Consider the following 27451-nt stretch of genomic DNA (forward strand, 5'->3'; position numbering starts at 1 on the left):
TACAGGGAGCTGCCTAAATCTGTACACTGGCAACTGGACCTATTAACAGTTTATAGTAACAGCAGAGAAATTATCACTCTGTGGTCTCCAGTGCCATCCTTTCCCTGGCTCTTCCTGGCCACAAAGCAGCACAAAGCGCCCCATAGCCCCACAGCACCAGGCATTCCTCCCGTGGCATGACAGCCGGCTAACTAATCTCCTAGACTTTTACCTTGCCTTGCCAACAAATTAAAATGCAATCAATCACAAGCTGAATACTTCCGAATTCTCAGTATTTCTGTTTATCGCCCAGAAGAGCGGGCAGAATGTAAACACAGAAAATAATCTCCCCTCAATTTCTGTGGGTTTTGTTTTTGGTTTTTTTTTCATCCAGCTGAACTACAATTTGCTCCTTGCGCTCAGAACAGCATCAGGTTTTGCTCTTTATTCTATTTTACAGGGTTTTTTTGGTGAGGCAGAGGCCTAAGGCCACTGGTAGGAGGGGAAATGTGCCCGGGGTCAGCAGAATCACCTCAGAAAGCAGGTGGAGAGACCTGCTTTGCTCTTTATTCCATTTTACAGTTTTTTTTTGGTGAGGCAGAGGCCTAAGGACACTGGTAGGAGAGGGGGTGAGCAGAATCACCTCAGAAAGCAAGCGGAGAGATCCGCTTTGCTCTTCATTCAATTTTACAGGGTTTTTTTGGTGAGGCAGAAGCCTAAAGCCACTGGTAGGAGAGAAAACATGCTTGGGTGTGAGCAGGATCACCTCAGAAAGCAAGCGGAGAAATTCCCAAAGGAGCAGAGAGACCGTTCCCCTCAGGGCCGAGGGAGCCGGGATGAGCAGCCGGGGACGGGGGTCCTTCTCCTCAGGTGAGTCCCCGGCCCCGCCACCCAGGCGGCGGGGCAGATCCGACCCGGCACTCGCTGAGGCGACCCGGGGCGGGCGGCCCCTAAGGGGAGCGAGAGGCCTCGAGGCGGGCGGCCCCTGAGGGGAGCGGGAGATCCGGGGCGGGCGGCCCCCGAAGGGAAGAAGGTGCCCCGCGACGCCGCGGCGCCCTCTGTCAGGGCGGGAACGGGGCCGCCGGGGGTGTGGGCGGCCCGGGGCCGGCCCGAGGAGGAGGAGGGGAGCGCGGCGGTGAGGAGGGGAGGGCCGGGTTGAGGCCGTGCCGGGCGGGCGACACCTGGGCGGCTGCGCTGCCTCCTCCTCCCTCTCACGTAGGTTTCGACTTTCTTCCCCGCCCGGAAACTTGGTGGAGGAACCCGCGTTATTGCCGCCGTCGCAGGCCGAGTTGGCGCTGGGCTTCCCTCGCCTCCTCCCTCCCCTTCCTGGGGGCGAGCGAGCCCCCCTTCCCGGCGCTACAGGTGAGCGGTGCGGGGCGGGGGAAGGCGGGAGGGGAGCGGGGTTCCCGCCGCCGCTGCTGCTGAGGCGGCCGCTGAGGGGCGGGAGGCCGCGGAGTGGGGGGGTCGGGGATCAGCTGTGGAAGCGGCTGAGGGCGGCAGCTCCCTGCCCAGGCGTCCCGTTCCCTCAGCTGAGGGTTTCTCGGCCATGACCGAGCCGGGCTGGAGAGCGTTTTATCGTGACACAGGGCAGTAAGTAGGGCTGGGCAGGTGAAGGCTGACTGACTGCCTACCCCAAGGGTTTAACTCTTCAAAGGTCGCTCTCTGAGGCTTGCAGCACTGGGGCCTGCGCAGGGCACCCCAGACTCGGCGCTTTTCGCCGCTTGTGTGGGTCGGAGGGAGGCTGCGGGGGCAACATTTTTGTGCTCGGAGATGGGGAAGTACTAAGTTGGCAAGTTTCTGGTGCTGTGCTGGTAATTAATGCGGAAAAAAGCCTATAAATAGAAGTTGAGATAACAGGCAAAGGAGAGCAATGTGACTCTCTGGATGTTTTGGAAATGCCTTAAAGGTAAGAAATACAGGTGATGTTAAATATGAGGTAATGCTCTGGAGAGGTGTCTAAAAGGCTTGGAAAGAAGTGTTTAAGGGATGCTATGTCACTGGAATGCTTTCATTTTATTTCAGAAGTTTTTCATGAGGGGTTTAAAGCAGGGTGAGGGTGTGTGCTGCTGAAGGGGCAGTCCCACTCTGGCTCGCTGCTTGGTTGTGTGCGCTTGACATCGCTCTACTTCTGACATTAGCCTCATTATCTGATTGAAAACGAAGAGAACAGGCAGCAGCCAGCTGATGCCAGCATCAGAGGTGGCAGGGAGAGTGGGAGTGCCCCTTTCGGTGGCAGTGCAGGCTTAGTTTGCTTTAAGCCATGCTTGAAACTACACTTTCAATTCATTGAGCAATTTTTTTTTTTTCTTTGGTCCTACTTTACCTTGGTAAAGTAAGGAATGCCAAATGAGTATTTCCCTGTTGCTTAACCCAAAAAAGGTTATATTTTCACTGTCTACTCCTGTTTTTTAGCCAAGGTGAAAGGACCAGAACTGTATAAGGGCTCTGTAGGAAACAGGACTCCAGCTAAAGCATAGATAATAAGTGTTAGGGGAGGTCTCTGCTGTGCAAAAAGTATATCAGGCCAGGGTCACAGCATATAAACCTATGGAGATAACAGGCAGCCCAGGGAAGTTTCTGTCACACGGCCCCAGAATTGTCCAGTCTAATCTTTTAGCCTCTAGAGACTCCAGAGCAGCCCAAGGAGGCATTGTGTAGTTTAAAGAACTGTAGTTATCCTCCCGCAGCAATGCCAGTTGTGTGCTGTGCCTTTCAGGGACTGGGTTGATGTTTGTCCTTGATGCTTGAAGGCCAAAGCACTTTTGGCAGTTCTCCAGCAGAGAGAAAGCAGATTGTGCACATGGCTCTTTCAAAACAAAACTTCTTTCTCTTAAGTTACACACTCAAACTCTTCTTTTAGAGTATAACTAAGCAGATGGAGTGTGTCTGCTATTGAAAGAGGCTGAGGTAGTGGTAATATTTATTTCCTCCCCCGAAGGGATTTGCTCCCTGAACCAGCTCATGAAGTCAGAACAGCACCAGCGCTCGTGCAGGGAAAAACGAAGGGGTCATATGGCTGAGGATTGAGCAGAGAAATGATAAACAGAAGGCGAACCTTTTATGGGGTTCACTAGCTCCTGGAAAACTCAACTGTGCTGTAAATTCACACCTTCATTCACCATATTTATGTGTCTAATATGCAAGCTTGATGCATATGTAACTCATTTAAATAACGGACATGCATTAACGTAAAACTCCAATGAAATTAAGTGGGAGAGAGGGACCTGTGGTGCGCAGCAAAAAGGAACCTTGTCTGTTGAAAGACAAGTTTCTTTTAAAGTTTCTAGCCAAATGTATAGAGCAAGAGTTAAGAAACAAACCCAACCATATGGCCTGGGGAATGAGAGCTGTCAAAGGTGGAAGAAACAGCTCCAGAAGGGACCTGGCCACGTAATGACCTCCAAAAAACCCCATGAGGTTCAAAGATACCTGGTGAAACAGGTTGAGGATTATTCTGGATAACCTGAATGGCAATTCCAGTAACTTCAATTAGGAATTGTAATTAATGGTTTCATAGACCATGGTAGTGCTGTAGTGAAGTATGGTTAATAGGTGAATTTTCATGTTTATGAGATTGTAGAGTCTTAGACTTGATAGACTAAAAGTCTAAGACTTTTTATCCTAAAAAGGATAAACTTAAAAGAATAAATATAACTGCAGAATAAAATATCTATAGTTCACAATGCATCCCCTGCTGTATTTTGTTACTCTTCAATATATTTCTTGTTTTCTGCATTTAAAAAAAACCCCTGCTGCAACTGCTATATTGATTTCACTTTGAAAATTAAGCTGCATCATTTCATTCTGATCGTGTATATGTTGCCAGAGTAGTTGCAGCTGTTGTCTTACTCACAGGCCTGAGTATGTTTTGCTGGTTTAATACAAAACCCTCTTGTTTGGCTTTTCCTTCTCAGCTTACTTTAGTGGTGCTGTTCATACAGTTGTTAGGAATTGTAATTGACAGTCCCTCGTCAGTTTGTGTTCCCTGATTTATAACACATAAAACATTGCTCTTGGCTTAGATATTTCTTGACATGAATTGAGTTTGAAAATCTGAAAATATCTGGCAATTTTTTTGATACTTTGGATAAGAAATTGCCCATGAGCCGGAATCTCACAAACCATCTAAAGTGTTAGAGGGGATTTAGATGAACACGAGTAGTAGGAATTACTGTGCTGGTCCAGGAAAAAGCACTCAAGGCTGGAAGGAGGGAAATGGAATAAAGCTGGAGGAATTTGGAGAGACAATCAGCAGCTTACAGGCGAAGGCTGGTTTTATGTATATGTAGTGGCCCCCTGAGCTTAGAGGGTCTCTGTGCAAATTTTGTTTGGAGAATGTCGTGTTCTTCATTTGGAATATTCTGGAAGAGAAGTACTGGAAGGGATTATGCATTTTAAAAAAAGTGTTGTCTAGCTTTATCTATTCATTGCCTGGACCTTAACTCATGCAAGTTTTGTAAACAGCTGCAGCAGACTCTCTCTTTAAAAGCACATTTTCTAACAGTTTTTTTAACTGGGGTTGAGATAAAACTTGACCTGCTCCTCTGAGAGTTTAGGGGGCTTACCTGCGACATGAGTTGTGTTGCCATTGTTGAAAATCCAGTGAATCGTGAGCAGGCCTATTTGTAAAGTTCTCAGACTTACTAACCTCCCACCCCTAGACTAATAAATAACAGATAAATTCTGCTCACCTAGTAAGCACTGTTGCAGGTCCCTAAATAGACAATAAATAAAGCAGTCCCTGCCCTGGGAACCTTAGATCTCAGGATATCCTCTTCTATGCGATCTCAATTGGTAGTGAACAAAAATTGTCCTATGATTATTTCAAGTAGGATACATAAAAATAAACATAATGGGTCTTCTGGGCCTTTTTGTACTTAGGATAAAAAAAAATTAAGTTCCCTGTGAAGTTAACACCTGGGGCTACTTGGCTACTTTACTAGTAATCTCAACAGGCTGAAAACTGAACAGGGAAAGGAGATTGCCCCCCCATTCCTATGTGTACTGGGACTAGAGGTCATTCACGAGTGGCTAAGGAAGAACGTAGCTGCTGCATTGATTTGTGGATAGTGGAAGGACTTTGGTCTGTTGTTCCAGCTCTTTTAACTGGTGAGACAGCAACGCCCATTTTAAAATTATTTTTAGAACAGGGGAAAATATAACGTAATTATCAATTTATGTATACTGTAAATATGTGCCCGATAAGGTAACAGTGGTTCTTAAAGACCTGTTTCTGATACCAGCTTGGACGTAGCTTTAAATCAGGATAAGATTTGAGAAGAAAAAAAGGAAAACAAACAAAAAAATCTTCTTGCAGTAGTTTGTTTCTCCCCTAGCTGTGAGGGTTGTTTGTTTTAAGTCTAAAGTCAACAAGGTACACCAGGAGAAATTCTATGATGAAAAGGCATCTTAAATTACATGTGCAACTGTACTTAAGCTCATAAACCTGAAATACAGATATCCTAAGCAGCAGAATGTGTTTCGAGTCTTTTAAAAATGTGCCATAATACTATTCTGTAAATCTCTAGGGGAATGTAATTCTTAATCCAGAGATTTATTTTTTTTATATTATTTTTAACTTCTACTATAGTGCTTATTTAGTTATGAGCTGCCATCTGTGGTGAAGGGCATTTCAGCTACTGGTTGCAGCAGCTCTGCCTGCCCACGGGCACTGGCGGGAGTTTAAGGCAACTTCAAACTTAGCTGCACTCCACCCTGAGGAGCCACAGTTTGAGAAGACGTGGTGTAGGGAATTAGGTGTTGGGTTTTTTTGTTTAAATGAACATAGCTTGTTTTCTTTCTTTTCCCTTTACCATGATCTGCTGGTAAGATGGGATGTAAAGGGGAATTACAGACTTAATTATCTTTTAATTCAGCTTTTTTAGTTAGTGGGAACAAGCTTGGGCTAGAAAGTACTTTGCACTGGTTTTGATAAAATGCCTTCTTACCCTGTGAAAGGAAGTCTGGGGTATTGTATACTGAGCGGAGTGATACGCCCTGCTCTTGTTGATGGCATCAAGGACGAGCTGGGGCAGTCCGGAGCCGTTGAGGAAAAAAGAGCCAAGACTGGTGGAAATTTGATGGTCCCTCTAGAATAGCGCTCTCAGCCATTCTGCATGTTTGTCACTGATCATTGATTTTATTTTGCAGAGTTTAGATTCTCAGTGCCTGTTGATGTAAAGGGCTGCTGTTGTAGATTGTGCCAAACTCTTTAACTTAAAACAGAGCACCATAAAAAAAAAATAACTGGGGCCAGAATTTGGCTTGGTGTGGGTAATGAAGAGGTCTGTGCTACTTCATGCTGCAGTAAAGCCCTAATCTGATGTTTCTGATGTTAACTACTGTGACTATCTGTCTGTTGATAGGAAATAATTCATTACCAGGTGCAAAACTCTGCTTTCATGCTGGTGGATTGCTTATGGTAAAGTTATGTAGAAAACAGTATTTGCAAAAGTGTTGTTTGCTTGTTTTTAACTAACCTAGAAAACAAATGCTTTCATCCTTAAGGTTGATTAGTTGTTTTTTTTAAACTGAAATTAATTTCATTTGATTTTAAAGTAACACTGACAGAGTGTGATAGAGATTAAAGCTTTGTAGGACTTTCTCACAAGACAGGCAAGGCTTAGAGCTATAAAAACACCATACGTCTACCAAAAGCAACAGTCTCTCTCTTCCCCCATCCACCCTTCTCACATTACTTTTAAATATATATGATGATAACTGCCTTGGTAAGGATATTCAAACAGTGACTTTTAAAAACATACAGTTATATAATGCCGTGTCTGCTTCTTCCCTTGTATGCATCAGAAATTCTGTGATAAAAAAGCATCTGCTTTTTTCTGACCTATATTACAAGTACAACAACCAGATCACAGATGGACAATGATGTACAGGTTTTCTTTTGCCAGGCTACTGCAAGAGTAATAGCTATCAGGGCTGGCTAATTATGAAGGCTTATACCCAAGACAAGCCTCTGCACATTACCTGCTTATTTCAGATTCTGTAAACCATGGTGCTGTTTTCTTTCTACAGACAAGGAATTTACAGGTAGATACACAGACAATGATGTGGTAAGAGCAGCTGGTATTCATATATAGCCAATAGACACGTGATCTTTACCTCCTGTCCTCAAAAGCAAACCCAGCTCTTTGGAAAGCAAGTGTGCTACCAGATATTTAGATGAACCTAAATCTTAACGTCAAATCTCCTAATCCCTCTTTGTTTTGGTTTTGGGCTTTTTGCTTTAATTGCATGAGAACTTTGGTTATTAATTACAGATTAGGTCCTTTATCCTTAAATTATAGCATTGTATTCCTCCTTTGTCTATAGAAAATTTCTCCCACAAACATCAAACTGATTTTTAGGGATGGAATTGCAGATAGCTGCCAAATTCAAAATGTAGGTGAGGTGAGGGTGGAGGTAGGGGTATTTAATTTCCTAGAGAGAGGTGACTAGACGCAACAGAAAAAAAGAACACACAAAGAAAATTCACACATGCTGCCAATGGTGAAGCTTTCATAGGAGTCTTTGGGTCAAATTCTGTGAAGAAGCAAATTGATTTAAGCAAGTGATACAACAGAAGAATTCCTGCGAGCAACTTGCACATTTGTGTGGAAAACAGAGTGTAGAAAGGATGGTGGGTATAGCGGAAACATCTAGCAAAGGTGAAAAAGCAGGAAGAAATAGAAATAAAGCAGCTTTTTCTGCAGCGCTTCACTTCTACTTGATAGCATTTAATTTATCCATTTTTCAGAGCAGTATGGTAAAATAGTCACTGTTTAATCCCCTTGGAAAAAAAGTGTAGGTGGAAAGCACTTTACACCACTACTTAATTCCTTAAGAAAAAGGGAGGAAAGATGAAATTTTTTGGTTCTTGTTACCCAGATAATATAAATTGAACGATAATACCAGAATCTCCTGCTCTGTAGAAAGAATTAGGATTAATTGTTGAAATTCCATTTGTGTAGTCCTGCTACTTAAGCATGCTGAGTCCCTGGCATGACAGTTACTGTTCTGTGGTATCATTAACTGAGCTGAGAAGGAAATGATAAGAGCATATGGTAGCAAGAGAAATGAATTATAAGCGCCAACTTCTTAATTTTTCATGTCAGCTTTTCTTCGTCCTAAAACTAAGTGTATATGTTTGCAGTTTGAACTTTTGATTGCTAGTATGATTTCTAAAATAAGTAATACATGGCTAAGATCTTATGTTGAACTTTCATATATACTAACAAAACAGTTGTGTTTGTTTTTTTTTAAATCTATCTTGAAGCGTGTTATGTTAAAAATGGAAACCCATGTACCATGCTGGAAAGCTGATATTGCACAAGTTGCTCAGGAGAAAACTCCTTGGGATAGTCTTGCTCTAGTTAACCAAACCTTTTAGCACATCCCCCAGAACAGAGTTTCCTGGAATAATAAGTCTTTTCTAATCTAACAGGACAATGATTCTGATTATAATTGATGAAAATACAATTGGCTTTCTGTTTTCTGGTTGAGAAAACAGATACTGGCCTAGGAGTTCAAGCAGATTAAATACAAAATTGTCCAATGAGCACAGAAACACCAGGGAGTTAGAATACAACTTAATTTCAAATTTGTGGTTGAAGAATGGGCATAAATGATGGGGACGATGAAAACTTCCTTTATGATGAGTACCGTAAAGCAGCTTTGATTTAGAGTTTCTCAATCGAAGGGTTCATATACATGCTGAGCAGTTACTCTTGGAGGTGGCTTATTAGAAACCCTTTGGCTTGAAGGGAAGGTTAATTAGTGAAAGGGTTTCTTCTTATTTAGCTATAAATTTACTATTTACAGAAGCTTTGATTTCTTACTTTTACATTCAGTGGCCTGATCTTCAGCAATATCAGAAAGTAAAAAAGAAAGATAACAGGACGTTGTATCACCACCTGAAACTATTCTTGGGTTCAGTATTGCGGTTTTTGTAAAAGTTGACCTACTTCAAGTATTGCTTATAAAATTCATTTCAACACTATTTTCAGTGCCACTACTGTAAACTAAGGACAGTTTACTCATGGTTGTGAAACACTGCAGCAGCACACTGGAAGTGGTCAGTCAGGACTAGTGCGTTTCATATAAAAAACTCTCCCATTTCACATACGATTTCAAAGTAGCGATGAAATTCAGGGGGGGAAAAAACCCAACCCTGTTACAGAACACTTCACAATGTACTTCTCTCTGTCTCTAGAATGAAAAAAAAAAATTGCCATTCTGTGAAACACAAAACTTCTTAACTGAGTGAAAACTGTTTGAAGAGAGTTTAGCAAAAGTTCTGCCGCTTTTTCTTATGGTTAGACCACTGGGTTTGCTATGTTAGAATCCATCTTGAACTTGCTTTTATATAAGCAGATGGGTCTGGGTTTAGTGCCCTAGTGGTGTGTGCCCTCAGTCATCTTAATCCAGAATGTGCTGGCTTTGTTTTGTCCACCCCAAAAAAATTAATTAATTGTTTAGCCTTTAGTTGGAATGTTGCATTTCCAGTCTCCCAGGGAAATGTAGCTATAAATATAATAACTGGCATAATTATTGCAGTGAACTATTACATAGCAGTATACGTGGGGCACGCGCCCTGCAATCTTAAAGCTGACTTTTATATTGGGGTTTTCAATAACACAAGTCTATATCAACACATAAGTGCTAACCTACAGGTGCATAAAAACATAAACCCATTTTATTCCAAAACATTTTCCATGGTACAAATAGTTGTTTAATATTGAGAACTGGTTATTTAACAGATATTTTTTTTTAAATTATTTTTTAACTAAAGCAGCAGGAGACATTCCTCTAGTCATCCTAATCTATTAGCAGAAGTTTTACTCTTCTGTTTTGTGTCCTTACAGCAGACTGGTTGTATGTTTCTTTGTTTTGCAATATGGAGCGTGCTCTGGCTCACTTACTATACTTGTGGTTTTATAAATCAGTCGGTTAATAGCAACAGTCTTGATTTTCTTTTTTTTTCCTTCTTTTTTTCTTTTCTTTTTTAGTTGTTTTTTGCCTCTTTTTTTTTCCTCAGGAGCTTCCTCTGTGATCTTAGGTAGGTCACTTGAGATCATATTCAGAGACTTACCAAAGCGTTAAATTCCCATGAATGGATGCCTCTATGGGTCTGTATGTCAGTCTCTCCTGATGTAATTTCTCAGTCTTTAAATGGGAATAGCAACAATGTCATACCTCACAGAGATGTCATTAAGGTAAATATGTTGATGACTGAAAGTGATTTGTATCGAATGCTGGAATTATATGAACAGACAGGCCTGGACTGAACTGTGCCATACTTTGTGCTCCACATCAGCAGTGGCAGAGTGAAATGCCTTAAAGACAAGGAGCGAGAGTTGTATTTGGAAATTTGGAGACGTCAAAGGATAAGATTGGAAGGAGGGATGTTGCTCTTGGGGTAGCCAGGTACCACAGCCACCGTTCCTTTTCAGTCACTGTAGTGCAAGTGGAGGCATGATGTTGGAAAGATTTCTTAGATAATTATGGTTTTTTCAAAGGATTTTTAAAAAAAGCTATAGAAGTAATTCATCAGTTCTGTTTAAAAGTCTGGGGTGCTTGAGAGAACTAAAGAACTTGGAGAACTGAACAAAGTTTGTCCATCAGGAATGGTGCTGGGTGGTGCGCTGTCGGTGTGGTTCTTGGCATACTCACTCCTAGAGCTATTAACAGCATTGTAGATGTGGAGAGGGGGTGTATATCTGAGGCTCTGTGCCCTAGCAGAGTTAAAACAAGAATAGGCAATGTGCTAATATTGTCAGGAATAGTCTTGCTTTGGCAGGGAAACAGATTAGACAACCTGATAAGTCTTCCTTCAAAAAAAAAGAAGAAATTCTATTCTTTGAGTCAGTGTTACAGTGCAAGAAATCGTACTTTAAAAAAAAAAGCCAACAGTGTTTGGTTTTTTTAAAAAATACAGTGAGGTAAAGGTGATCCCAAAGAAATCTTTTCTCTAGCCCATACAGGGCAAGAAATGGAAATATAAAGAGATTTCTGCTGGTTTATTTCCTTCAATTATTTGTCATGTATAGGAATGGGGTGTATTACTTAATAATTGAGACTCCAGAGGCAGAGCCCATTAGAGCAGAAACATATGTATATGTCAGGCTTTAACATTTTCATGTAGTCAATAAGTAGTGACTTAGGATCAAGCTAGATCCTTATTTTTGATTCCCTCATATTTTGTGCATTGTGTGTAAGCTAAAACACGTGAGGCCTAGGGAGAGATCCCAGTACTACAGAGCAAGGCACGAGCAGGGAATGTGCCACTCGGGGTGGCATTGTTGGAAGGAAGATGGAGAGGAGGAATGGTATAACAAAAAGAGCAACACAAGAACAAAGGGGGTTGTTGGGGTTAGCCTGACCTTCAGAGGTTGGAACAAGTAACTGGAATTTGATGGAAATTGTAAAAGATTGACTGTATTTCAAACTTCACTTCCAAAGCTAGATGGACTCTCCTGAAATTGATCTATTTAAGCTGAGGGGAACCATGCTTGTTATGTTGAAACAGTGCATTTTCTAGACACTTAAAGTCTGTCTTGTTGCGCTGAATTAGTCATCTTGCTGAATAAGATGTTAGCAATTTTCCTCTTACAGAACATCTGCTTTCTGACTGAATCAGTGAACAAGCGGCAGGCTTGTTTGAGCCTGCTGTCCTCCCTGTGCTGCTCACTAACTCCTGCCTTGCCGAAGGGTGTGGGCTGGGTTTCATCATGGAGGTGTCAGGCTTAGGTTCCCTGGTGTCTGCAGGAGTGTCCTCCTTGTTGAAAGGACAGTAGTGTAAAAGTAAAATTCACTTTGGCACTTTAGAATGAAATGTTCACACCTTGTTTTCGAGGACATAGAATTGAGCGAGCAGAAAAGCTTAGAGTTACAGGGAAGAAAAAAGCAGCAAGATTGTGGTGATACTTTTATCTTCCACAAATTTTGAAATGACTCATAAATGGGATTCATCTTGTATAACCTTCAAACACAGAACAGAGAATTAATTTGGTAAATAATCTGAAAAAAACCCATATAAAAGTAGTTATCAGCAAAATTACCGTGAGGTTTGTTTTCGCTGAGAAAGTAGATTTGTTTAATCACCTGCCAAAGTTTTATGCAAATACTACAACCCGAAGCACAAGTATTTCTTATTGGTAGATGTTTGCCTTGGAAGCTTGGTGTTTTGTTAACTTCTGGTGCTGAGATGATTGATTAGAATTGGTAGGTGATGTTAAGTGATTGTCTGATGTTGAAATGTTTCCGTTTCGCCTGTAAGATAATTTAAGATCAAATGGAGGCTTTTTATAAAGCAGACAGTAGGGATGCCTGCTTCAGATGGAGGTAAGTACCAAAGAACAGGGGTATTTCTAAGAGAGGAGGGCATGGATACATTTACTTTGCTTTGCTTGTGTGCTGTCTGTGAACTGTGCTTTCTCTTTTGGGGAGCACTGAGTCAGTCATGCAAGAGTTAAGGAGTAAACGCAAACAGAAGAGCTAGGTCTGTACATCCAGCCTAAGTGCTTTCCTCAGGGGGAAGATGCTTTCTGGCACTGCAACAGCAGCAGGAGAAGCAAACAACTCATGCCCTGTACCCACCTGGAACCGTGACAGTAATGTTTTAATCTTTTGAAGTGAACAAGTTTCTATGGCTAGGTAAAAATTCGCCTGTAAAATGGCTTGATTCTGTTGGTGATATGTTATCCCTTTAATTAAATAGCTGACTTATGCTTGACAATTAATTGGAGTGATGTATGATTTTTATTAGAAACCCATGACTAATTTTTTCTTGCCGTTCTTGCTATCTTATTGTTCTTGCCTACCCTCCTCCAAAGTTGCTGCTGCGTGCCAGCCGTGTCCTCCAGGCACTGGTGCAGACCAGTGTTCACTCTTGCTTAGGCTTTTACCTGTTCCAGATAAAGCAATTGTTTTCAGGTGTTTTCCATGTTGTCTTTCAGAAATTTTCCATTTCATCACAGTTCTGCAATTTTTTTGTTTTAAAAGACTCTGGGAGTTTTTACATGAAGTTCTAAAAAAAACCAAAAACCAACCAACAAACAAAAAACCCCCCCAAACTCCCCCAAAAAACTCACCACAACAACAACACCCCCCCCACTGTATAATACAGAGTGTTAGCTTCGTCTAGTACCACATTTCCTGCTTCATTAAAATAACTGCCAGGTTAAAAAAAAAATCCTTCCTGCAGTAGTCTCTGTGCCTGTAGAGTAACCTGCTAGTAAAGTCGCGTGAATTTTATATTTAATTACAATAGGCAAGATTCAAAATGGATGTGACTGGGGACATCTCTGTTAAAATCAGTAGAGCAGCAGCTGCAAAGAACTCAGTTTGCCCCTTATCTTATTCTCCCTAACTGTAAGAAGCTGAAGATCAAGCCTTTGAGTTACATTACAACAAACTGTGATGTGGACAATTTTTTATGTTTTTTGCACTTAGGAAGCCTTAGGCTTTTTATAGAAAATTTGTTTCAATGGGTGAACGTAGGCATGGATGAGTGGGGAACAATGCATTGTTTGTTAAAACAAACTTTTTTGAAGGGAGTGGGCTTAAAAGGAAGGAAATGTGGTTTAGATTTAAGTTTCTTCTGAAATGTCTTCCTCTTCTTTTTCCTCATTCCCCCTCAAAACACAGAACAAAAATCCTAACAACGAGGAAGTCCCCAAACTGATGTTTCACCATACATATCTTTAAAATGTTCAGTATAATCTGGAAAGCCAGAGAGAAAAATTGTTGGTTTAAAATCACTATCTTGGTTATCCTTTCTTCCCATTCTATTCCCTCTCTGGGTTTTCTCCCTCAAGAACGTGCAGCTTTTGTCTCTGCTTTTCCAGTTCATATGTTTGGCAGAGTTTTACCTAGTCTGTGTCAGTGGTGTGTGTAAAGTAATGCAAGCTTCAGTTTATCAATGTGCTTAAGCATTTTGCTGAATGAGGTCTGTGCATTCTCTGATCCCTGGGTTGATCATTCACAGGGTCACTCTGGAAGAAAGCACCCTAAGGGGGAGTAGGTGGGGGTGAAGTTACAGGGGGGGAACTTAAGGCAGGAATACGATTTAATTTTTAATTGGCTAGATCTAGAGTGGACAGTTGGCTGGAAATCGCTCTTTCTCTTACTTTCATTAGAGGTCCTCTGTGAGACAGCTACTACGTGACAAGTTTCCTTGCTGCTGGGCCGAGAGTGCCTGATGCTGGCTACCATGGCTGATCCCACAGCAGAAGAACATGCATCCCAAGTTAGTGAACTCTGCTGCGAATGTGGCCAGTTCCACCTCTTGCTGGACAATCATCTCTACAACTTCCAGGATGAAGTGGACGATGAACTCATCTGCCATATCTGCCTTCAGCCTCTGCTCCAACCCATGGACACCCCCTGTGGACATACGTACTGTTTCAAGTGCCTTGAAAACTTTATGCAGGAGTATAACTTTTGTCCTATGGATCGGAAAAAGCTCTCTTTCCAGCAGTGCCACAAGTCCAGCCTTCTAGTACGAAACCTCTTGGATAAGCTGATTGTCTTCTGTCCTTTCAAGGCAGAGTGTCAGCAGACAATGCAGCGGTGTGAACTAGAAGCTCATCTGCAGAACAGGTGCCTTCCCATTTACATTCTATTATTGCTCCTTGTATAATACCATCTGTCTGTTGTGCTTCTCACCAGAAAGATCCATTCTCAGAACAGTTCTTAAACTGGGGCAGGATGGGACACCAGAAATGACAGAGGGTGAGGCCAGAAAGGTGGGTGGGTGAAGACAGTGTAATTGTGCATGTGTGTTAGGGAGGCCGGCTCACCTACGCTACAGAGGCAAAGGGCGAGGTGCTTGCCTGCTTGCATGTGAGTTGTCCGCAGACCCAGAACCTATCAAATATATAAAAATCTGTGTGTCCTGAGCTGGGGCACCTGACTCTGAAAATTATTATAAACATGTTTATTCTTGTTTCACTTGTGCAGAGAAGAAAGACAGGCGCAAAGTCAACACTTTGGAAGCAAGGGATCATGCATTGTTGCTAGTTTAATTGGTCCAATTAAGATGTGCAATACATGTCTTTGATCCAAATAATGTAAGTCCCTCCAAGCTGCACTTTATGCAGTTGCTGAATCACCTACTTATAATTTCATTATCTTCTCTCGTTCTTTTTCTGAGAAAGAGAAGCGAATGAAAAATACTACTTTTTTTCTACCCCTCCCCCCTTTCACAGGGGAAGGTAGACTTTTTATTTTTCTTGCATTTGCAATCAGAATCAGAGATGCGTTTTGGAGCTTCCACTGCTGGTTGAGCTGGGGACAGGCAGAATATTGTAGCTTTAAAAGAAGTGCAGGTGGCAAAGATCTCTTGCCATGGCGCTTGAAGAACGCTTGTTCCTACCTAGTTAATGATTGCAGGAAAGGGAGCTAAAAGGGAGCTAAGTACAAGCCCTGCTGCAGGCGGGAGCAGACCTTTATTGCAGTGTGCATTTTGTCAGTGGGCAATGAGAAATGCAACAGGCTTGGGTTCCCTTCAGCTATGTTGTAGCATTTTGTGGCAATGCCATATTTTAAAAATAGGTCAACCAGTGTACAGGGAACGGTTACGCTTATGGTACCTTTGTAGTTCCTGCTGAGGATGAATCCTTGCAGTTCTTGCTTGTCTTTGGTACCCACGAGTTGAGAGCTTGTTTTAGAGCCAGGGGAAGTGACAGAGGATGCTTGTGTGCCCCTTTCCCTCAATCTGAACGTTTATAATCCCCTTTTTCTTTAACTAACTCTTTATAGTGCTTTCTTGTTATCATCTTGTTATCCCTACTTAGACTGCAGGGACAGGGCTGTGCAGCTGGAGTGTAACTGGGGCCATGGCCCATACCAGGGCTGGGCCTTCCTCTCTGCTCTGTAAATCTATCCCGGTATCAGTAAACTTCTGTCACTTGCTAATCCCTTTGGCACAGGAGTTAAACACAGAAGAGGGAGGCACCCTTAAATGTTTATGTTAGAGACCTGTCTGGAAACTGTATCATTCTGTTACACATTTCATAGCTCTTTGTATCTTCCTTGTGGAGAGTGTGCTCTAAAAAATTCAATCTAAAAAATTTCACCTGGGCTGTAAGCATAGTTAGAAAAATGATAAAAAAAAAAAAAGAGAGAGAAAAATCACACCGGGATTTGGGTGTTCCTGTTTTTTAGTTTTAAGTGAGATTAACTGATAGCAGGAGGCTTAAGGAAATAAGAAGCATCTAGGAATTCGTTTTCTTGGGGGATTTCTCTGCCCTTTGCAAAATGAATTTGTTTCTTGACATCTTGAGAGGGACATGTGCACAAGTGGTTCAATTAGCTTCTGTCTTTAAATTTCAGAGTCATCTTACTGCGTGGAGAATAAATGACTAGGGATAAACCAGAGGATGTAATACTGGGATGAGACTTGTTTAGCCAGAATGTAAATAGTTGAGTTTAATTTGAAAAGTGACTCTGGTAAACACCCAATACCACTCATGTCTCTGAAAGTGATGCTTTTGCATTCGTCACCCTCGGCACCTGCTACCTTGTTTATAAGTACTCTTGATAAAAGAGCTTCTTTTTCCTCAGTCATTTTTGCTGAGATAGGCTGGCTGTGGTGTAGCTGCATACAGAGCGCATTTTGTTGAACCTTGGTGTGGGGAGCAGTCAGTGGGATTGTAAACTCCTCTAAATTGCTCCCATTCCAGTAGAGCCATCACCTGCGTGTACTGGAGCTGGAGTGCTGTCTGAGGGTCAGTTCTCATCCATCAAAAAAAAAAAAAAAAAAAAAGGCAAGCCTTGCTGCTCTTGCATGTTACTGGTTTGTTAAAAACAAAGCCTAATTCAAAGCTGAGCTTGAAACTTGAGCCAGTTCCTTTGCATAAAGATACGATTCATAGTCATCTCTAAAATGTCAGAGCTTATATTTTAAGAGGTATTGTTTTCTTCATCAAATGTTTGCCAGGTAAATATTTAGCAAGCGAGACTCCTGTTGCTATTACATTCTCCTTTTTAAAATAAATTGCTTAATAATTTTGAAAGTTGTAAAATAACAAGCCTGCTCTGAAGCTGATACCAGTACAAGTAGAAGCTGGAGTCCAAATGAGAATAAATATTAGCATCTGTGATACAAGCTTTGCAGCTGATGAGATCTTGAACATGCTGCCTCACCTACCTTTGTCAGTCAGAGCTTGCATGTGCTAGGTTAACCATGCAGGCAGAGACTAGTGACTTACAGTCCCTGACAATCTCTCTCTAGGTGTCCTGGTTTCAAGAAATACAAATCTGAACTACAGCGGAAAAAGAATCCCATTTCCAAAGGGAAGGAGGATCCCCCTACCAAGGTGGAGACAAACACGCCCAAGGATCCAGAGGTACCAAGTGGAGGATCATCACTTGTGGCAGAAAGCTCTGCAGCTGCCGTGGTATCACTAGGGACTGCAGAGCCTGGACTGGTTAATCCAGCTTTTGAGGAGACTGAAGAAGGTGAGAGTTTGATACAGAAAGGTAATTATGTAATTACCGTTTATAATATAAAAATGAGGTAATTATCTTGACAATTCAGTTTTTAAAGTGTCCCCAACATTCTTAGATATCCTCAATGCTATTCAGCCACTAGTCGTTATCAGAGTACTCTCTCTCCTCAGCTTGTCCTTGAGCAGAGGGAGATGCTTTCATGTGCATCAGGTGTGGCAGGATCTGCTCACAAGCACAGAACTGTCTCTGCAAAACAATTCTGAGAATCTGTTAGACTGCAGTGAATATTTGCAGTATTTGCAGAAACAAAGGCAGCCCCTGTCAATGTGAACACGGAGCACTTAATGCACTTGCAGAAACCAAATCATTAGTAGTTAGGAAATGTTCCAGCTTCTTCTTAATCTTGTTAAAAAAGTTAAATATACAGTCAGTTTCCTGGAGTGGTCAGTACCTCCCTAATGGCGTGCAGCAAGTGTGTTTTTATAGCGTAACTTAGTTTTTGGATTAATAGCCAGTTATGAAACTCTTGCAGATAAAAGTAACCATCTCCACTTCAGTATAGAACCGCTTGTCTCAACCCCTGTTAGAAGGCAGCAGCGTGGAAATCTCTGTGCCTTGTTTCAGAGTTAGTCTGAGTTTCCAAGTGCAGGCGCTGGAGCTGTGCTGTGCCTGTGCCAGAGTTAATACACAGGTCAGTTTACTTCTCTGTTGGCTTTTTCCCGAGGTACACTTGGGGCAGGTTTTGCATCTCTTGTGTGACAACTGCAGTTCACCCTGACAGGCAGTGCGCTTGGCTTCATTAGTGTGGGGCCTGCTGAAATGTTGCAGCGCTGGTAGATTTAATACCACTTGCTAACAACAACTTTCATCTTCAAAGTGTCTGAGAAGCATTGCTTAGTCTTCAGCATGCTGTAAATAGGTAAACATTACTCCTGTTTTACAGGGGGTGGGAAAAGAGGAGGAAAGGAAATTAGAGGAGTGAAGTTGCAGTGAGCTACTTGTGGTAAAGTCACCACAACAGCAGGCCAGTAATTACAGCTCAGTAGTCCCCTTTTCTAATGGGCATCGTGGAAATCGGCATTTGTCATGTGTGCGCTTCTAGTAGGACAGCAGAAAAATAAATCTCTAAATGGCAAGTGAAACATACTGAATGCCCTTTAATAAAAAGAAATAACGAAAGAGTTTAAATTTGCCATAAACTAGGAGATTATAGGAAACATTATGGAGAAACTGTAAAGAAACAGGGTCTTTTAAAGTTGTTTTTTTTTATCTGACCTATTGTTCCCTCTCCTGATAGCTGCTTTCCCCCTCCAGACACTACTTTGGACACAGCCTGCCAGTGTTACAAATCTTGTGGTGCTACGTGAAGGAAAATTCTATTAATGTGTTGGTTTTTGTCTTCAATTTCCACAATCAGACCTTCCTCAGAGAACTAGTCTTGTGGCTGAAACGACCACAATTGAAATTCATCGAGAAGACCCAGAGGAAGAGCTGGGGATGAGGATAGTTGGGGGTAAAGACACCCCACTAGGAAACATTGTTGTTCAGGAAGTCTTGCGGGATTCTGTCATTGCTGCAGATGGAAGGATAGCACCTGGCGACCATATTCTTGAGGTAGGTGAAACCCCACTGGTAGTCCGATTGCTTCCCTTGACCTGAGGGGAGGGCTGGGGCAGGAAAGTTACCTAGAAAAACTGGGAAATCTCTACAGCTGAGAGTTTAAAAGCACTGATCAGACTTGCGTGTCAGTTGCTCTGTGTATCTTTTGGGGCTGAGAAGCAGGCTTTTGAGTTTCCTTCCAGTCATACTCATATTTACTTTACATATTTGACAGCTTTTTGAAACTTGGACCGTTTTGGATAAATTAAAAAGATTTCTATTTGATAAATTTCACCCAGTAGCACCATTTATCTCCAAAGGACTGGGCTCTAGTTAGGAAGTCATATAATTGCTTGCTCTGCTATGTTGCTTAAGCTGCATATTCTCAATGGGCAGGTCCAAAGTTTAAGACTTTACAACTTGAAGTAAGCATCAGATATGTAATGTGAGTAATCAAGTGCACCAGCCTCATACCATGCTGACCCACGGCCAGGTGTAGTTTCCAGATTAATCATGTTGCATGGCAGTGGGCTGATCAAGGCGACAGAAGCTTGTATGCAGCAGTAAAGCCTAGATGCAGCGAGAACTGTTAGCACCTCCCGGCTATGGCTGCCCAACCATTTGACAAGCCATAGAGACCTAATTATCCTGTTGGACTTCAGTATGGACTGGCAGCCCCACATGCACAAGTGGCTGATACGATCTGCAAGTTGGTTTCTTAGAACAATAGAGTAACTTCTTTTTTATCCTATTGTGTTGCACATGTCTCAGTCTTGACTGGGTTGTAAATAGGACAGATCCCCTTTCAATATCCTAAAAGAAGACTGCACAGAGTGACAACAGACAAAGCAAAAACTAGCTTCTCAGAGTTGCCTTGGTAAAACCATGATTAGACTGATAATTCCAGAAGCTTGTAGACTCTGGACCACTCTTTAACTTAAGAGCAAGGATGGGTAGTCTCCAATTTGAGGGTTCTACCTCCAAGTGTGTATCGAATGCTGGAAGTTAAGGGTAGGCAGTTCTGCATTGCCATGGGATGGATGTAACAATTTAATATTTTGCAGTTTCAGATTTGTTAATTACATGAATTGTCCTGTCTTGTCTATGTCCTCAGCTATTCACCATCAACTATGGTCTAATTTCATCTGCTTTCTTCTGCATACTTTTTTTAGAAACTCTGCTCTTTAATGTGCATCAGAAGCAGCTGCTTCAGTCACAGCATTGCACAGGGAGTTGTCTCCAACTTTGTGATATTCTGCACTGTGGACAGTGCCTAAATTATGTAGGTTCTGATTAGTGACTCTAGTTTGTTTGTCTTTCTAGGTGAATGGCGTCAACATCAGCAGTGTGACTCACTGCCAAGCTGTCTCCTTCCTGCGCCACCCAGGTCCTGTTCTCCACCTCATGGTCTTGCAGGAGAAGGGTTTTTCCAATAAGACTGCACAGCAGGATTCCACTTCTGCTACGAATCGGGAAGTGATCCACGTTACCTTGATAAAGAGAGACCGATCTGAACCCTTGGGAATCAAACTGATCAGGAAGACAGATGAGGCAGGGATTTTCATTCTAGATCTGTTAGAGGGAGGTTTGGCAGCCAAAAATGGAAAACTGAGTCGGAATGACAGAGTCCTGTCAATAAACGGCCAGGATTTGAGGCAAGGAACACCTGAGGCTGCTGCGCAGATAATCCAGGTAATTTATGACGTGGTGAGGTTGTATGGCTAATAACTGCAGCTGTCTGCATTGATGGCAGGGCTCCTGTTCTGACCCAAGGGCTAACAGAACACTAGAGCAAACTGCATTCCCTGAAATATCTCTTTGGGAAAGTGACTTCCCTGCAGGTGTGTGGGAAGCACTGCTTCCAAATGAAGATAAACATGAAGAGTGGGAATCCATTGTGAGTCACCTCTGACAAGTCTGAAGTGAGGCAGTTGCTCATGGCACTTCAGTTCAGCTAAGGCAATTGGATCTCCTTTGTGGTGTGGTGTTCGGAGCCTTTTTTGCAGAGTGAATATTTGTATGCGCTGTGTAGATGTGTGCAGCAGAGACAAGGAGAGATTAGGAGAGCCTCTCCTGTGTCAAAAAGGCAAGCTGAAGGTGGTGGGAGATGTGATAGACTGGCAGCACAGAACAGAAGAACGCTTTTGACTGATCTTAAGCTCTCTCCCCATTTTACCTGTATTTGGGAAGGGAGGCGCTTCAGGCTAAAAACATTCTAAAATCCTAAACGGGTAGAAGAGAGGTGGTCTTTCCCTGTGCAATAGGAATGTGCTCCTGTTGCAGCATGCCAAATGTTTTGGTGAAAGAAGTGGGCAAGGGATTTTGGTTAAGGATTAAGGATTGCTATGTGTGCAGCAGATGTCGTGTAGATCAGTTTAAATTCTTTATCTCCCTAGGCGATGACCTCCAGTTTCTGTTTTTATCTAAAGATCCTGACACAATACTTCTCATCACATATTGTTTATATCCCGGAAAGGATCTGAGGTCAGCAGCGAGGGAGAGCCAGTTCTCTTCCTGGTAATCAGCAGAGGAGTGCAGTGGCATGGGAGAAGAGAAAGAGCAGAGTTCCAGTACTGAGATCCTTTTCTATGTTATATACATGTGATTCCATTCTACGGCCTCTTAGAATTTTGTTTGCATCCCACAAGTGCTGCTGTATTTCTGTTGTAATGTGCAAACATAACTCCCATGAGAACTCTTTCTTGATCCCACTGAAATCAGTAACCAAAGACTCAGAACTGGCTTCATTAGGTTTGGGGATTGAATTCCTTTTGAAGTGACATTTGTGGAAAACTGTGACAGTCTTCCAAACATTATCTGTTCTTCTGAGGGCTAATTCAAACTCTTCATTAAATGTAATTTTAATTTTCATGGTAAACCGTTTGCAGAAAAGTCCTTCTACCTGTAAAGTACCATTTACAGCTATAGATATAGATGCTCAGCTATACGTACTGTACGCAGGCTAGTACCCATGGTTGAATGGGAGGGCAAATCCCCATCTTAGGATGTGATGTTTACAATATATTTTATGAAGACATGGAGGTGTGCCAACTTGTCTGGAAAAAAAATTGCTCTATCTGCAGTGACTTTGGAGACAAGAGGCTTTTAAATTTCAGAAAAGAAAATCTCTCCTGTACTAGTTGAAAAAGAAAACAAACAAACAAACAAAAACCCCAAAAACCCACAAACAAACAAAAAAGAAACAAACAAAAAATCCAAAGCAGTTGATGCAGTCCCTCTTCCGAGGCCAGGGAATTTACTGCTGCCAGGGTGCTGTGGCACCAGGGAAACAGAGTGCCAAGTCAAGAAGTGAGAGTGGCAACCGTTTTTCTCTCATCCGTTGCAGGAAATGCCCAAAGTAAGCACATACGCCTTACCCCAATGGAGTCCTTCACAATGAGGTTTTGTCAAACTATCTGAAAGAACAAACCAAATTAGAAGAGCAGTAACAATAGTGAATACTTTCCCTGTAGTTCTGCCAAGGCCAGACTTACAGCTGGTTAAGTGTTTAATTGGCAGCAACCTTAGACAAAGGGTCATGCCTTCAGGTACTCTGGGGAAAAAAATGGGTGGAAGATGTTGAACAATAGACATGGTACATAAGCTGGGAGGGAAGGAGTTTCAACGAGTTTCTTCACAATAAAAGAAAAAGCATCCAGTACTTGTATCACGGTCGTCCATCATGTGGACCAGTCAGCGTTCTAGCTCTGTTCATTTTGTATCACAACACAATATGCTATTTTGGTTATTTATAGTGAAGTGGGGGAATTAATCATCCTTTTCCATTTTCTTGTTTGGCATTTGTGGGGGAGGGAGGCATGAGCGAAGCCTGCCTCTACTCCTGTTCCTTCTGACTAACATTTGCTAATTCCTTTTTTTCTTTTCACCATAGGATTCTGTGACTCTTCACAAAAAGCACTGCATCATGTTGCATAGCCCTGTTTCAGACTCTTTGTAGAAACTAATGCCAATCCTCCTCTTTCCCCAAGAAAATCACAGGAGCCATCCCTAATTTCTAATTTATTTTTCTATCTATTTTCTTTACATTCTTTTTGTTTCTCCTGGCAGACTACTGAATCAAGAGTGAACTTTGTCGTTTTGAGGCAGCCAGGCGTACAGCTGTCGGACCTGGTAGAAGATGGCAGCACATCGAATAACAGCAGCAGCAGCAGCAGTAGCAATGGAGGAAGCCCTGTGCACCATCGGAGACGACTGGACCAGAATCACTATAGACGAAAATCTACCTACCAGAAGGTAAGTTTTGTAAATAATGGGAAAAGCGCTGCTTATTCTCGATCTAGCAGATCTGTTATGTTTGCTCTGTGATGGCGATTTATCATATAAGACTGATCAGCTCCATTTCTTCTTGAGCTATTGCAAAGCAGCCAATTTGTGACTTTTGGTACTGGAGAACCGTACATGGGTCATCTACTGGGAAACACAGTTTTTTAGGGAAATGTCTCTAATGTTGATGCAGAACCAGTATTTAATCCTTTCTTGTCTGGAAAGGGCAATGGGAAATTTACCATCCATGAGATGCTTGGGATTTGCTTCTTGGCATCCATCAGGCACAAGATGTTGAGGGTATTGCACAATGACACTAGGTTATGCTTCTGGTCTGGAGCTAGAGGGCTTTATGGTACAGAAGTAGGAACTACACAAATTACCCTGTAGTGCTCCTATGACTTCAGTGCTGCATCTGCCAGCCGTTTGCGTATTCTAAGAAACAGTATGAGCAAGAGGCGAATCACCAGCCTGCTGTACTGAGAGATTTGCTCTATGTTTAGAACGTCCATTTGAGTGAGAGAACTTGCTGCAACGGCTTAGACTTCTGTGTTTAAATGTTTCTGGAGTAAGTAGCTGTCATAAGTCGTTGGAGTGTGGTTCCTTGATTTAAATCCTAGTATTATTTCTACAGCATATGCTAGAATGTGTGCTTTCCCTGCAACCTAAACATTTAGTAGTAGTCAGAGAGAGGTTGATTGCTTTGTATGAACGGCCTTTAAATGAGTTCATAGCTTGTTCCTTAGTGCAAAATTGTTCTCCTCAGAGCGATCGTCTCTCTACAGCAAACGAATGTGGGATCATTAGGAGAGCAGTGCCTCAATCGTGCTGGTATCACTTTGGAAATACAGGGTAGTATTTCTAGCCACAGCAAGTACATGAGAAGCTGACACTGACAGCCAGTAACATTGCTGAAATGCTCTGGATTAAAGATATAAGATGTTCTGTTATCTTCTTCCAGAGCTGGGTTTCTCATGTTAATTGCATTAATGAAGCTGCGTTTTCTACTGTCATTATTTTGTAGGATTTACCTCAGGGATACGTAAATCACGAAAAGACAGTTGCAATAAAAAAGGAACCAAAGGAATCTTTAGGAATAACAATCGGAGGCGGAAGGGACAACAAAAACAAGCTCCCTATATACGTAACGAGTGTGCAGCCCATCGGATGCCTCTTCAGGGATGGCAGAATCAAGCGAGGTAAGGAGGCTCTCAGACCCTTTATCCTTTAGGAACTGTGGGGTTTTTGTTCAGTGAAAGTTGCACGTGGACACTAAAGTGAGGCTGGAAACAGGGTTCCACGTGAGACCTTGAGGCAGAATGTGCTTCATAGGATTATTACAGACGTTTTGCTATCTTATTTAATCAACAGGAGATGTACTTCTGAGCATCAATGGCATTGATTTGACTCATCTGAACTACTATGAAGCTGTCTCGGCATTGAAATCTAATGCAGCTTCCCACTCAGTCGTACTGAAAGCCTTGGAAATCCTTTCATTGAACTCGACAGAGCCATCTCTGGACATCAAGGAGCAAGGATTCAGCTGGTCTCCCCTCTGGATCACATGGCTTGGATTGCCTAGGTACGTTTGTTCGGTGACTGTAGAGACACCTCTTTAATCACAGAATGGACTTTCTGGATCACGTAACAGCAGACAACAGACACCTGTGCTGTTTTATACTTTCTAATCTGATCATCTGAGTTAGGGACAGGCATTCTTTCAGTCTAATTCCTCTTGGCTGTTGTAATTGTGTCATCTTTAGCATGAAGCAGAAATGATTCTGAATAGTTGAGTTTTTCTTCTGCAATGCTTTGGACCATAGACTTAGCACAGATTTTAGCAGCAACGTGGTAAATTCCAGATGACAGGATTGAGGCTTTGAAAGCTTGAATTTCTATCTCCTTCCTGGAAAGGTGAACCTCTGGTTTGCTTACTTTTGCAGTTTCATCAAAATACATTCACCTGTGAAAGGTAGAGTCTGTTCTCATTCCAGCTGTCTAGAGAAGGATCATGCAGGAGATGCACGTGGAACAGGAAAGCCAAACCCTTCTGTGGGAAGCCCGGATTATTTATAGCCTTGTTTCTTGAGGCACCTGAAAGAAGAAATACTAACAAAGCCTCTGTGACGTTACCCTTGTGTTACTTAGCAGCCAGTAAATGCTAAACAAAACAGCCCAAGGAAGGTAGCTTTTGTGTCTCGAGTGACTGTAACTTGGCTTGTACTCAGCACCGTCCTACCAGTTTCCTCTGCTCTCCCGGGGAATCAGCCTGTCTGCTCTGTGCAGGCCTAGGATGAACTAGCCTGAGCTGCACCTGGGTAGCCCAAACCTGAATGCAAACCCTCAGATGCCGGCTGGTGGTTGTTCCTCATGGGTGCTCCTGCAGTGAAGTACAGCAAGGCAAAACCTGGCAGTACTTTCTCCCTTCTTCCTTTTCCAATTTTTTTGGATGTCTGGTGGTTTGCAGCTCCACCACACTTTCTGCTGCAGGGACTGGAGTCCACTCTTTGCTCGTTGGTCACCTGCATTTCAAGAGTATACTGACGTTACCTGCCACTTAATACACTGCTCGAAATTCTTTTGCTGCTGGTATTAATGTTGGCTCCTCTTCATTTGACTGTTACTCTACCTTGCTACTGAAGCAAGGAGCAACGATTTCAGATGCCCTTTCTGCTCTTCAGTCTTCCTTTCTTACTCCAACATGAGTTCAGGCATCTGAATTTGTCTGACGATCTTCTATGGGTGTGAGGGTGGTTAGGAGTCATAAAGCAAGGTTATTTCACTTCAGGATCTGACACAATCTTCCTCCTTGTTTCCAGTAATAAAAATACCTGTGGTTCTAATATACTGTCTGTCATCTCGGCACACATGGTGATGTGCCATTTCTGAAACGTGGAGCCCCTGTAGCCCATCCTGCAGAACTTACGTTATGTGCCAGACTCCTGTTGTGGAAGTGTTTTAGGAGAGACCTGACAGCCCTGGTCCTGTGCCTTTCTTGGGACCCTGGGTAACAGAGGGAATAACGTGGGCATCTTGGGCATGTTCTTCCTAAAAGAAAACCACTCTTGTGCTCCTTAGGCTGCTTTCACGTCTCAGCACTTGGTGTGTAAGCTTGGAGCATCTTCCACCTCTGACCATGGCCAGTGCTGCACACTTCCAATGAAGATACAAACATCTCTGTAAGCGGGACAGTGTTGTAATATTTTTCCAGTATTTTCCAACTGAGGTATTGGCTGTACTGAACCAGCTGGCTGGTATCTTTCTTGCATTTTTTGTCTTGCAGTACAACTGTGGGTACCTCTACTACCCTTGTAAATTTACTCCTTCTCCGTTCTTTGTTAGTAATTAGCGGCAGTGAGTGTTCCAGGTTAATTGAATGCTGCTACTTATTGCTTCTGAATGTTTATCATCGTCACTGTATATGTCATGGAAGACAGCACAGGAACTTTACTTGATTTCTTCATAGTATTATGTTAAATCAATACCAGCTACTGATAGTATAAAATACCATCTCAAAATGCTAGTTTGGAGTGGGTGGGTGCCCTAATTATTGCACACCAAATCCTGAAGATACTAGAAATACCAAGTTTACAGGTGGACTTACTTTTTTTGCTGTAAAAGCTTTGACTCTTGAAAACGATCACTCCCACCTTCTTCCTCGAGGTATGTCTGAAGCCAGTCACCGTGAAGTCTGAGCTCTTTCTGCAACAGCTGTCAGGTCTCGCTGCCACGGCCCCACTGGAGCAGCACACTCCACCAACTCTGAAAGTCTGCAGAACCGCAAACTCAGCAGGGTGTTTGTCAGAATAAAACTCAACGCCTTTACTTTCTGCACAGTCTAGCGTTCACTTCCCACAGTCATTTTTCCATTATAGTAAATTAATGTTTCTCTTCCTAAAACCCCTTTTTTGTATGGTAAACTGATTTCTAGCAAACAGCCTTTTCCAACTCTTGGAGAATGTGTCTAATGTCTTTATTTATGTTCTATGGTGACGGTGCTCTTGCTCTCTGGGCTATTCATTTGCACTGGCTGCCACATGCGTTACTCACAGCTGTGTTTTTGCACTTGTGTGGGACCAGTAGAAGAAAACCATCAGTAAGCTGGAGCTGGGTCTTCCAGCGTTTGTGTGCGAAGAAC

General features: G+C 42.5%; 1 protein-coding gene across 2 annotated transcripts in view; it reads left to right on the forward strand.

The window, feature by feature from the left end:
* The first annotated feature begins 1090 nt into the window (after positions 1-1090).
* The window catches only part of LOC141748739 (ligand of Numb protein X 2-like), a 29659-nt gene continuing 3298 nt past the window's right edge, over positions 1091-27451 (forward strand). The window contains exons 1-8 of one of the 2 annotated variants that reach the window (XM_074601243.1): positions 1091-1341; positions 14115-14577; positions 17213-17439; positions 18848-19044; positions 20353-20721; positions 23098-23283; positions 24338-24512; positions 24685-24895. In XM_074601243.1, the coding sequence (XP_074457344.1) occupies positions 14177-14577; positions 17213-17439; positions 18848-19044; positions 20353-20721; positions 23098-23283; positions 24338-24512; positions 24685-24895 (1766 nt within the window). In that variant the 5' untranslated portion in view covers positions 1091-1341; positions 14115-14176. Of the gene's footprint in view, positions 1342-1445; positions 1886-14114; positions 14578-17212; positions 17440-18847; positions 19045-20352; positions 20722-23097; positions 23284-24337; positions 24513-24684; positions 24896-27451 lie in introns of those variants that run through there. The other variant, XM_074601242.1, reaches the window with a different exon arrangement.

This window comes from Larus michahellis, chromosome 9, assembly GCF_964199755.1.
Source record: "Larus michahellis chromosome 9, bLarMic1.1, whole genome shotgun sequence".
Lineage (NCBI taxonomy): Eukaryota > Metazoa > Chordata > Aves > Charadriiformes > Laridae > Larus > Larus michahellis.